The sequence below is a fragment of the Caenorhabditis remanei genome, chromosome X, assembly GCF_010183535.1.
Source record: "Caenorhabditis remanei strain PX506 chromosome X, whole genome shotgun sequence".
NCBI classification, from domain to species: Eukaryota; Metazoa; Nematoda; class Chromadorea; order Rhabditida; family Rhabditidae; genus Caenorhabditis; species Caenorhabditis remanei.
In genome coordinates this window covers 12050562-12062898 of record NC_071333.1, presented here as the reverse complement: position 1 = coordinate 12062898, position 12337 = coordinate 12050562, and the positions used below count along the sequence as shown (strand labels likewise).

At 37.0% G+C, this 12337-nt stretch overlaps 3 protein-coding genes across 3 annotated transcripts; 1 reads left to right on the top strand and 2 right to left on the bottom strand.

The window, feature by feature from the left end:
• Positions 1-656: 656 nt before the first annotated feature.
• Positions 657-1827, bottom strand: GCK72_024378 (uncharacterized protein; the record flags this gene model as incomplete). Its single annotated transcript, XM_053735854.1, has 5 exons — positions 657-824; positions 870-966; positions 1018-1280; positions 1355-1564; positions 1609-1827. The coding sequence occupies 5 exons, from the start codon at positions 1825-1827 to the stop codon at positions 657-659; spliced, it is 957 nt and encodes a 318-aa protein (XP_053579420.1).
• Positions 1828-2892: 1065 nt separating this feature from the next.
• On the top strand, positions 2893-4255 carry GCK72_024377 (uncharacterized protein; the record flags this gene model as incomplete). The annotated part of the gene is made up of 8 exons (XM_003118348.2): positions 2893-2952; positions 3000-3110; positions 3162-3320; positions 3373-3459; positions 3509-3618; positions 3668-3804; positions 3849-3985; positions 4133-4255. The coding sequence occupies 8 exons, from the start codon at positions 2893-2895 to the stop codon at positions 4253-4255; spliced, it is 924 nt and encodes a 307-aa protein (XP_003118396.2).
• Positions 4256-5710: 1455 nt separating this feature from the next.
• On the bottom strand, positions 5711-7568 carry GCK72_024376 (uncharacterized protein; the record flags this gene model as incomplete). The annotated part of the gene is made up of 10 exons (XM_053735853.1): positions 5711-5756; positions 5813-5884; positions 5988-6095; positions 6153-6277; positions 6325-6424; positions 6493-6565; positions 7035-7182; positions 7235-7366; positions 7415-7485; positions 7565-7568. The coding sequence occupies 10 exons, from the start codon at positions 7566-7568 to the stop codon at positions 5711-5713; spliced, it is 879 nt and encodes a 292-aa protein (XP_053579419.1).
• Positions 7569-12337: the final 4769 nt, after the last annotated feature.

Here is a 12337-nt window from a genome sequence, read left to right as displayed (position 1 = left end):
CAACAACAATGACGGTAAAGAAGTGAGAAGAGAAGAGAAAGGCGGTGTTTCGACTGAACTAAAAGTTTGATATGAAAGTGGAGAAGTTCTCAATCAGCGAAATGGATAAGGAAACTCGTTTGACGTTTCGCCTCCTTATCAACCACATAAACAATGAAAAAAAAGACTGAATGTTGGATCTGATAACGGGCAATCGGTTTGCGACCTTTGAATTGATGTTCAAAAGAATAAATGACAATTTTGTGTAAAGCGACGTTGCAGATGAAGGAATCTATCCAAACCATACTTGTCACGGGCCGTGCCGGGCCGGGTCGGGCTCGTTCGGCCCGTCAAACTATTGAAAATAGTTTTTTCGTCGTTTGATCAAGAACTTGCTGGAGGCTTCTGAAAGTAGTCTTATCGAATCCCTTGACCTTGATTTAGTATAAACCGACGAAAAAATTCAATTTCCAAGACTTTCAATTCTATTTTTCAAAAATAATTTTTTGCTGCGGGCCCTGCGGGCCAGCCCAGGCCCTGAAATTTTTAGCGGGCCCGGCCCGTGATTTGACAAGTATGATCCAAACAATAAAACAACAATTGAGTCATTTGATTTATTATCAAAAAAATTGACATAATTAGTCGAGTGAGTTGATAGACATAAACAAACACAAGAATTAAGATAAATTAGAAAGAGGGATTATTGCAACTGGTGAAGTTTTTTTGGTTTGAAACATTGTGTGTTTGTTGTAGAGCGCCAAAATACTGCATTGAAAAACGTCTGTAACTGCCGAGCGAATGAGAATGACGTACGCGGAAGTTGCTGGATAGTACACAGAGACAACCTGTAAATATATCTTTAAGAATAACTTAAGTGAGCTTGTGATTACCGTCAAACATCCGTGAAACAAATATGGTATTATCATGGCCAATGTGGTGTAATACAGAGATTTTCCAGCGGAGTCAGTGTATACTCTTCGCCCGGCACTAAAAAACAATGAGATTTTGATTCAAAATACTCGTAAAATGTCAACTCACTTTGTAGTTTTAGCCATTTTTTTATTCTGACATATAACTCCAATGTTTACGAGTACAATAAACAATGATAGTGTTATAGTGACAGGAACAAAGAAAGGGTCATGTCGTTGGTCGGTTTCGGCGTAGGAGATATAAACAGCACCAAAACTGAATGGATGGTCCCATTGGCGGCAATATCCAATTCCACCGAACATAAAAGATGAAGCATAGATTCCGAAACATATGATAATCACAAAACCGAAGAGTAAGGTCCATGCTGCTATCTGATTAAAAACCGTTCTTTTTTTTTTAATTCTTCTTGATTAGGCTAAATTAATTTGTGAAGTGCTTTACTTACCTTCTTATAAGAGAGAGGAATAAAATGAATAATGCACCGTGTGACGCAGAACAAGAAAGAGGATCCCAACGACAAATATGTCGAGTTAAGTTGCAAAATATACAATATTATCAAAAATTTGTTTGGATCACTCGATGCACATAATGACGTAAAAATCGCCGTGGATGGAAGACGGAAAACGATGTTATCAAGAATGCAGAAAAACAAATTCTGGAAACTACATATATCAAAGTAATTTGTTGCAGATTACTTACCGAATATCCCATCATCATCAAACTAGTGAACGGAACTAAATGGAGTGTTGCTTTTGATTTTGATTTGCAATATATGTAGCACATTCTAGCGAGAGTGAAAGCCTGATATGGAATTGCAGAAAGGAAGAGACCAAAATAAAGAGTTTGCCAGTTCAAGGTGTACTCGAAGTTGATATATTCCGCTTTGTTGTGAACAGATTGAAACAGTTCAGTTTTCATTTTTTTGATACTGATTATAAGAGCCAATCGAAGTAGATGGAGATGAGGTAAAAGAAAAAGAAGGGTAAGGAATGAGGTAGATTGGAGTTTAACTAAAAACAGCTAACTCAATAATAATGATAATAAGCTATCCTCGAGAGCTCATTGCCTGTTTTCGCTGATTTTCGTGAGAAGATGAAAAAGAGAAAGAGAAAAAGAAGCGGATTTAATTCCATGGAGATTTGAAATACTCTGAATCACATACATCAGATAGAGTTATCCCATTTTGAGCATAATAACATAGATAAGGCTCAAATTATAGAGAATTGAACGCAAAGGGGGAGAAATAATTGCGGTTCGAAAAAAATGGGATGTGTACATTTTTTATTTTGCACGGATTCAGTGAATACAGAAATGTGATCATATAATTGGTGGAAGAATCTATCATGTCTGACTCAGAGAATCCAACTTTCGAATTTTGAGAGGGTATGCAGTTTCAACGCTATTGGTACAGTGGAACCATGTCATGTTCAATTCACGGAAGTAACAACAAAAGAGAGATCTAACAACTTTTATTAACAGAACGGATGAAAAATCTCACTCGAAATATCAAGAAAAAAGACATTTGAACAGACTGTTTAATCGTTATTGTAAGGCCATCGGGTAGACTCAAATGGAACTTCGAGAATAATAATGGTATCAATATGAGAGTTCACAAGTTTGATTGAATATCATTACTAGAGTTGGCAAATCCGGTAGACAATTCATTTTTAGTAGCAAGTTTCAGTCAAACTTTCTCATTTAAAGATGTTTTCCACCTTAATTGTTTTATCAACATAGTTCTATTTCACAATGTATATTTATTTTTCCTTTTATTCTTCCTTTGTTTTCATTTAAATTGACAACGTTACAATAAACGAGTCGGTACCCACAGAATTTTTCTCTTTTCTCGTTGTGTGCCAATAGAGCGCGTTTGCATTACTCTCGGACAACAGTGGACGCTGAGCGCTTTATTTTGACAGTTGCCCCTTGCAAAGGTCGTATTGCGCACCCCTCTCCTTATTTATCGATTTTCTGCTATTCGAGATGTCGTATCAATTGGAGAGAACGTATGGGCTGAAAGCTGAGCATTGGTATCGTCCAGAGGTAATTAAAAAAACTTGAAAAAAAAATCCTAAATCTTGAATATTCAGACAAATTTGTCTAGTCTAGCACAACAACACTTTCTCGCATCGACACCCGACAACCAAACTCAGCAATTTCTTGACAACTCAAACGAAATCGCCAGTAACTACTTCTGGCAGGTGAGTTTTATCTCATTTCGCCTTTAAAGATTATTTTTGTTTTATTCACAGACCGTTCGCAACATCGGTGTGATGATTTTGTCGGCGATGTACACGAAGACGGATATCAACGGAATGACCGGATTCGGAAACATGTTCCTTTTCAGTGAGCATCAATTTGCCAAGTTCTTGTCAGTCGAGAGGTCATCATGGAATGCAACTAGCAAAAAGGTGATTATTCATAAACTTAAAGCTGATAACCATTTAATAAATATTTTTACAGGTTCTTGACCTCGGTGCCGGGAATGGAGACATCACTGAACACATGAGACCATTCTTCGGTGACATTTATGCAACCGAACTCTCACCGGTAAACATTTCTTGAGCCCTTTCAGAAAAAAATAACGTTTTTACTACAGAAAATGAGAAAACGCCTCTCGTCGAAAGGATTCATTGTTCTCGATGCTCTTGAATGGGCGAACACTGATATCAAGTTCGATTTGATCACTGCATTCAACCTTCTCGACCGGTAAGAAACCGAAATCTGAACTATCACCTGAAGACAAGTGAATTTCCAGGCACTACTCCCCGAAAACGTTGCTCCAAGACTTGTGGAACGTCTCACACCGCTCAAACTGCCATGTCATCGTATCGCTCGTGCTTCCAGTCAGTCATTACGTAGAATTCAACCCAAACGGAAAGAGCACACGTCCAGGTAGCTATTGATTACAATATCAATTCTCTACTTTGTTGTTTTAGACAACTACCTCAATGTGCAAGGACGCAGCTATGCCGATCACGTCCATCACATGATTGTCAATGTTTTCAAGCCAGCTAACTTTGAGGTTGTGAGATGGACAAGATTGCCATATCTCTGCGAGGGAGATATGAACAATGTAAGTTAAATTTTTCCTGTCTTCCATCTTCAAAAAGTAAGGTATGAGGAGAATTTTACCAAAAACTGTCTTTCATGTCTAAAAAGATTCCACTTCCTGATTTCATAACTGGAAACTGACTAAAAATCCTAATTTTGCGATTTATAGTCCGCCTACTACCTTCCGGATGCAGTCTTCCTTCTCAAACCGATTGCGCCAGCTGCAGATGCAATCCCAACATCTGAGAAAACAACAACTCCTGAACCATCAACTGCACGCACTGACCTTTGAACGCCAAGATCCTTCACACGATTTCTGCACGAAAGTATTTTTTAATTTATCTCAAATTTTATTGGTTCACACATTTCACAACGTTCTCTTTCTATTGACATCACTGTTTATAAATATTGATATGGTTGTAGTCACGTTTGGTTTTCTCTGGAGATCGGAATTTCAGAAGACTCTTCTGACAACGAAAAGGAAGTAGGACACTTTTGGTAGACAAGGAAGTAATTTCAAGTTCTAATTGATAGCTTGTAAAGCGTGACGTTAGAACGCTGGATGACATAAAGCTCTCGTGGTTTAAATGGTGGAGATGTTTGAAACTGATTTCAGTTGGGAGTGATGAAATCATAATATAGTTTCAGTAGCGCTTTTCAGACAAGGAGATGATAGAAAAAGGATTATGTTGAGATTACACAAGGTTTCAGAAGCAAGCTGAATACAAGCCTAGCCTGACCAGTCATTATTTCTGAAGATTAAACGGCTTTTTTGAAAACTATGTCCAATATTTCTGTTGAATTAAAATACCAATGAATATGTTATTTTTTCTGACGATTCTGTAAATGAGTTCCTAGAAATTTTGTAATAGCAAACCTTTTGTAAAAAATTACAAAACAGAAACCGCTTAGTTCCTGCCCGATGGCATTCGTTGGAATGCCAGTCAGCATAAATTCATTTTCCTTTAAGCATTTTGAGGTTGTATCTGTATGTTTATTTCACCAAAAGATGTTTTTTTGAAACTAGTGTAAAAAGAAATTTTGTCACCGACATAATCAACTTAGCACTGAAAATCAAAATTTAGCTAAAGCATATTACCCGATGATAACTAGTTATCCCACTTCTTCCCCCTTCCCAATGCTTTAATGATTCTTTTTTTTTTAATTAACACCTGGTATTCCAACTCAGGTTTAGTTTGGTGAGGAACCTTACCTGACCTTCAGTCACTTTTACTGTATATTAAAATGGTTGAATAAATATCAACTATCAAAGCATGTCGATAGTCATTTTTTGTAGAACTCAAAAAAATCACTACTTGTCTACAAAAAAACATGAAAAAGAACTGGGAGTTTTGTTTTTTATATTTTATAGCTCGTGAATTGTGACATGAAATTAAAGGCAAACAAATTAAAAGATGCGGGAACGAGAATTATTACGGCTGTTGCTTTTTGCTTGAGAAAGACGTGATTCACGAGACTCATCACGAGTACGGGTTCTCGAAGAAGTTCTCGATCCGCTGCGACTGGAAGTAGTTGTGGTTCTAGGAGCTCTGTAAACATTTATTATTGTGTTCCTTTGAAAAAATGATTTGAAATCTTACGGAACTGTAAAATTGCATTATTTTGTGCATTTAAAAAACCGAAGAAATCAAGCGGGGAAAGGGTAAACTGATAGATAAGCGTTGTGATTAAATCAAATATTGAAAGAAATGAATAAGACCAGGCACGAGAAACAAAAATATGTGGGTTAGTGGTTGATGCTCATTTTGTTCATCCGCTCGGCCAGTGAGATTCTGAAAAGGAATTGCACACAGCACAAAAATCAAAAAGGTTCTAGCGGGAAACTTACGGTGTCTTGAGACGTTGTTGTGGAGTAGACGTTTGTGGTTGCGGAGCATCACGTTTGGCAGAGCTGCTTCGTCTGAAAAACAGCGTGTTTTCAAAATCGATTAACATCAAGAATCTCTTTTTGTCATGAGTTAGTGTAATATCACATCTCGTTTCACCCTATGATGTGAGCTTACTTGCTGGTTGGAGTCATTGGCGGAAGTGATGGACGCATTCCAGCAGACAACGACGTGTTTCTATTAGTGGCTTGCCCCGTGGTTAGCTGAGATCTTGTCTCAAGAGATCTAAACAAGGAAATCTATACAGTTAAATCCTCAAAACTCGAACAAAACACAACATACTTCCTTCTGTTAGTTATTTCGTTTGAGTCGTCTCTACGTGCTCTCGAGAGACTTCCGTCCCTTCCTCTCGTTGTAGTTTTCCGTTCAGCAGATCCGTTTCTACTCGAAGACTCTTGTTTTCTTCCCTGAAATCAAAACGAAAGAATTCCTATAAATGTGAAAGTAAGCGCACTTCATGTTTTGAGGGGAGAGCTCGGTAGTTGTTGCTGGTGAGAGCACGATTTCCGGCAGATGATTTCAAACTGCCGCCTTGCTTTCGTGTTGCTTGCTCTCTAAAAACTCATTAGTCTCTTAAGGTCCCAATTGTGACAAACATATGTCATTTGGATGGAATAGTTACCTGCAAAATGGAATGTGTCTTTCAGCAGCTGCAGAGTTGAAATTTCTGCTGCAGTACTCGCATTGTACATAATCTGAAATACGGGGAAGTCTAGGATTGATCATTGATCTTTTAAATTTTCAATGTCACAGCTTGTTTTTAACAAGAAAAACAACCTTTTCAGTTTTCTCATGCGTAGAACTAATGACGCAGACACATGAATTTCAAAACAACAGTGAATTTCATTCGATCACTCCCCAGCTCTTGTAAAAGTCATTCTAAATTCTTGTCGTACGTATGAAACAGTTGAGTAATTCAAACTTGTATATATTATGATCTGTTTCTGAACTAATTTACGCTTCATTGAAGCTCAAGAGCGGTAATTGTTCTGCTCTCTTTCTCTATACCAGTTACATGAACACTAAAATATGCATACTTCTGCCTACACCACCCACACGTAAGAGGAAATCTTGTGACCCATGTGAAACAACATAGTAGATCAGAAGATACATCAAACTCTCGACCTGCACGTCAAAAATCTAGACTGATACATTTCAACTAACCACTTGGAACAGCAGTTTTTGGTGGTGGTGGCAATGGTGCCCCAGTTTTGAGTGCATAGTCGACACGTTTGGATGATGAAACCGCGTCGATGAAATGGCCATGACGTTCTCGCCAGTTTGTCTGTGGCCTCGGGAACACCCCACCGTTCTGGAGAATATGTAACACAAAAATAGTGGTTCTGATTAAACTGGCACGTTACCTTAGCCTTCTCGTTTTGAGCTTTTTTGATTGCCGCATAGGTCAAGTCACTTCCAGTGGCACGTTGTTTACCGGAGTCGAATGGTTTACGGTGGAGAGAAGCAAGCTTCTTACAGGCGGACTCATGTTTCTCCTGGATGAACCAGAAACCATCACAAAATATAGATTCGATGTAACTTACCAAGCTAGATTTGATGAATCTGCGACCACAGATTGGGCATGGAAAGGTTGGCTCATTTGGGTCGACTTTATCTAAAAACAGGAAAAGGCGGGAAATTATTATTCTTACGACATGAAACTACACGTCATCTATTATGACTACAATACCTACCCATATTGAATATCTCTTGAAGAAAGAAAGTATTCGCGTCTGTGAGGTCTCGCGCTTTCACTAATAATAACGGCAGTAGGCCCGTAAGAGTGGTCACACAAACACAACCGGGCTTCTCGTTGTTTCTAGGCGAACTGGTTGCTATGCGGGACTCGGCGTGCCGAGCATGCACATCGCAAGTAGGGCAGCCAAATTGGAGAGAAGAAAGAGTGGGATGTGAACTAGTGCTCGTGGAGCATGTCCGTTTACTGAGATGCAGTTGTCAAGGGTGCTTTTCGAAAAATGAAAGAGAATGGAGTAGACAGGAGAGCAGTAAAAATATGGTCACAAAAATGAACTAGCGAAAGGAAACAGAAAAGTTAATATCGAACAGATATCCTAAAGTACATTACAAGTACAGGATGCACAAAACATGAATTTGGTTTTTTTAAACTGATCTGTGTAGTTGTGTTGAACTTTTGGCCAAAAGAACATAAACTATTTGAATATTATGATGTGATTTTATTCGAAGTATCAAATTTTTTGGAAGTCCATCTAAAACTGATACTCCAGATAAAATATTTTGTTTCACAGAATATTCCATGAAAACTTTATTTAGCTTCATAATCAGTTTTCTTTTTTTCTTGTGTTCAGCCGGTCAATGTTTTTGAAAAGGACACTATTTCCGTTTATCTGAGAGATAAAGACTTCAAATCAAGTATGAACGTAGTAAATAAAATAAGCATCCAGTCAGGAAACTATTTTGTTCTCTTTCTAAACTTTGATGAAGAAATCACGTTTGTTAGAAACAATAAGGCTTGAAACCAAAATTGATAAGTCAGCTCAATTGATCTGGTGAGTCTTTTTCTACTCCCTCCCTCTCTTTTCAATAATACAAATATCCCAAACTTTTTTTTTTGTGAACTAATAACCGGGAGGTTTTCTCTTCTCTCTCAATAGTTTGTTGAGTGAAATTTGAAATTTTCTGCACGACAAGTTTTCACCACTTCTCTCAATACTTGCATTTGGTCTCAACAGGCGTCGTCAAAATTTTTTTGACGTGAAATAGTTCATAAAAGTTTCATTATCCAGAATGCAAGCAAAAACAACTAGTTCGCCGGGGCGACAACCAGTTCACTCGCTTATTTTTTCTTCTTTCTTTTCGAAAATATTGCGGATTTTTTTCAAAGAAGACGTATCTAGAAAGAAGATGTGAATGAAGTAGCACTTGGAATCACGGGTGAACATATTTTCTTATTTTCACATATGTCAGATTTTCAGAATTTTTGTCTAGTTTTTCAGATTTTCACAGATGTACATAAATTTCCGATACTTCTTCCGGTAGGTTCGTTCAGTCTTTTTTTCATTTTCTTTGGAGAAGAAATGAATGCATATTTACTCGGTTTCTTTTTCTAACCAGATTTCATATATAATATAATATAATTCATTTTTTCTTTTTTCACTCTCAGCCACACTTTTTTCTTTCAGTTTTCTTACTCTTGATGTTCAAAAAAAGACTCCGTTCTGATCATTATTTAGCATTCAGTTAAAATTCCCATAATCAAAGATGATGTGTTTTCTTTTTTCGTTCTTTGCCACTTTTATCCACTCTGAATAGAAGAAAAGAATGAGTAACATGATTGTGAGTGCGAGTGTAGAACGAATAAAGAGGGATATCTTTTGTTGTTTTGTGTGTGGTAGACTGCATTTTTCACAAGTCCACAGCAAAAATTTCGCTTCTGGAGATTCGACGGCAAAAGAGACTGAGCTGGTTAGTTAGCTCTTTTTTTGATCCGGTCCATTTTTCTTCACACCAAAAATGTTGTCTTCGATGTGTCAAAATTTGTTAATCGAGTTATCTGAAATGGGATGATCGTATCCTGTAGAACGCTCCGAATGTTGAAACAGATGTCATCTGTCATCTTGTTTGACTTCCTGTTGTGAGAAATTGTGATCCTAATCCTACAAAAAGTTTTGAATAACTCAGAAAGTTCAAATAACCAACAATCTTTCCATCCACTTGATTGAAGAACGCTTCTTGCAAATTATAAGTCTCTGCCGCCGGATCCACTGAAACAAATGATTTCCTCGTAAAGTGCTTTCCGTTTTCATACTTCCTCATTCTTTTTATTTTTATTTTTTTAAAACTTCATTACACATACAAATTTAATATCTAGATTCTGAGAGATGTGGTAACAAAAAATCATTTCACGAGTTCTGAATCTAATTGACATGTAATTATCCTAAAACTTGATACTAAGAGTTCAGAGGTGTGAAGAACTTACTTCTCTAATTTTAATCTTAATGAAGTATTCCATTTTTCAGTAGTGTTTTTATTTTCATCTTTTTTCTTCCTACTTTACTTTTTTTATACCGAGCTAATTATTCCACATACTCATAGAAAATTGCCGTGTTTATCAAAATCCCAGCACACTTCTCTTCATCATACTTTATCCGGTTTTCTATTAATCATAAAACACCGTGTTTAGAAGCAATATGCAGATAATCCGCCTTTGAAAAAATCACATAAATCTTTTCACATTCTCAAAATCCTCAACTTTATCACATACAATTTGTATTATTTCCCCCATCATGGCTCGTTTCAAACGTTTTTTCCTCTTCATTCTCAGATCGAGTGTCGATAGTGCTCTCAATTATTTCGAAACACTCATTTAGTCATTCTAACACGCATTTCTTTTTATCTCCACTTCTCGCAACCCGTACATCTAGTTCCGCTTGAATTTCTGCTTTTTAATTGCGTCGGAGCTTAAAAATCCAATAAATATTAGATACATTGCGACAAAAACGTAAAACGTCTTCATGAGAAGCACACCACCGGAATAAGGACTTGCTCAAGTAATTATTCCTGCTTCGACATGGTCTTGGCCTACACATGAATCTACTCACCAGCATCAGCATTTTGCTGTTGACAGGTTAGTCAATTTGAAAAATCATTTAAATATCTTGGTTGAAATTGAAAAATAAATACGTTTTGAACACTCAGATAACATTTTCCAGTTATTTCAACTTCTGCTCAGTACTGCACAGCTGTCTGTATGACTAAGTTCCACAAATCGATTGCTGAGATAACAGGTATCGGTAGGTTCATTTACTGGTCATGTTTCAAAACGCTTCTTCTTTGTAAAACGGAATGCTTTAATTTTTGGCTATCTTGTTGCATGACCATCCTGGCAAACATACGTCTTTACACTTGAATCTTTATCAAATTAGTTTCAGGTTCGTCAGAAACTACAACCATGTTGGCTCCATTCCATAAGATTATAGCCAGCACTGAAGACAATCGATCAGCACATAAACAAATCCGCTCACTTTGCACGTAATAATTTATTTTTTCTTTCAAAATCAGTATAAATTTGAATTCAGACGAGTGAAAAGTTGGGAGACCTGTGTTCGTTCATGTTCACGGGACAGTGCACGAGCAATTCTTCTCTCCTCTATGGACCAATGGAAGAAATTCTGTGCATTGATGCGAAAACCTACAAGAGGTGTGTTTGGAACACCGCAAATAACAACAATATTTTCAATATTTCAGCTTCGAACGAGTACTTGAATTGTGAAAGGGATCATCAACAACAAGTTAGCAAGCACTGTGATGTGTACATGCCTACCACATTTACTATTACCGTTTTTTGCAAGTAAGAAGTGAAAACAGATAACACACGACTACCTATTCTATTTCAGATCGCTAGAAAAGTACCGGGATTGTTCCGACCGTTATATGCATCAATGTTCGGACGAAGCGTTTATAGTGAAAAAAGCGATAGACGATGCTATCCAGAACAGTTTTTCCAAAGTACTCAAATTTGCCACTAATCGAATACGATTACCACAGAGGTGAGCAGTTTAATTCATATAATGTTTGGAGAACGTTCCAACTCATTAACTCATTCAATATTTGGAAAAACTAAATTTTGAAATCCATCCTCACTACGTCAGAACACTAATTTTATGTTTTTTAAAAACCTTTTCAGTAAAGTAGGATACCATCTCATGGATACTTCTAGCTTCGTTTCCATTAATTGAGAATTAATGAAAGAGTGATCGAATTCCCAGAAGACGAGGCAGTAGACTATTAAGAAAACTTAATATATTAGAAAACTATCCGAAAACAATTTTTTAAAGAGAAATATCTCAGTTTTTATATTGTTTTAGGTGTAACATGTATCATCGAAGTCATCACTATAACAAGCAACGTGGCGAAATCAATCATAAACCAATTATCACGTCTACAATAAGCGCCGTCACCTCAGCAGCAATTACCACTTCTCCGGCAATTTCCGACGTCTTTGCACCAGAAATTGAAATGTCGAAAATAGAAAAAGCGGAGAATCCATGTGATTGTGAAGTGAAGCATTGTCCTCAGAAGTGTCTCTCCACACTAGTTTCCGGCACAACAACAGCATTGGCAACAACGACGACGCCGACGACGACGACGATTTCTACTTCTTCCGCTTCCAACAACAGCAGCATACTGCCTGAAAACTCAAAAGAATCTCAACTTCTCGTCAACTCATATCCCTTGATCTTTCAATTCTCAATGATAATTTTTCTCATCACAAATCTTATAGTTCTTTAATTTTTTTATGAATAATAAAGTACAAGTTATCGACATATGTGAGATGAGGTCAGTGGAATGTTGGTTAGAACACAAAACATTATAATACCCAATGAGAAACGTCTTAATATAAGACAAATATGAACAAAACAAAACACCTCGACACTTTTCCACGTAACAGACTAGAAAAATAAATAATCAGATATAAATAACTCAAA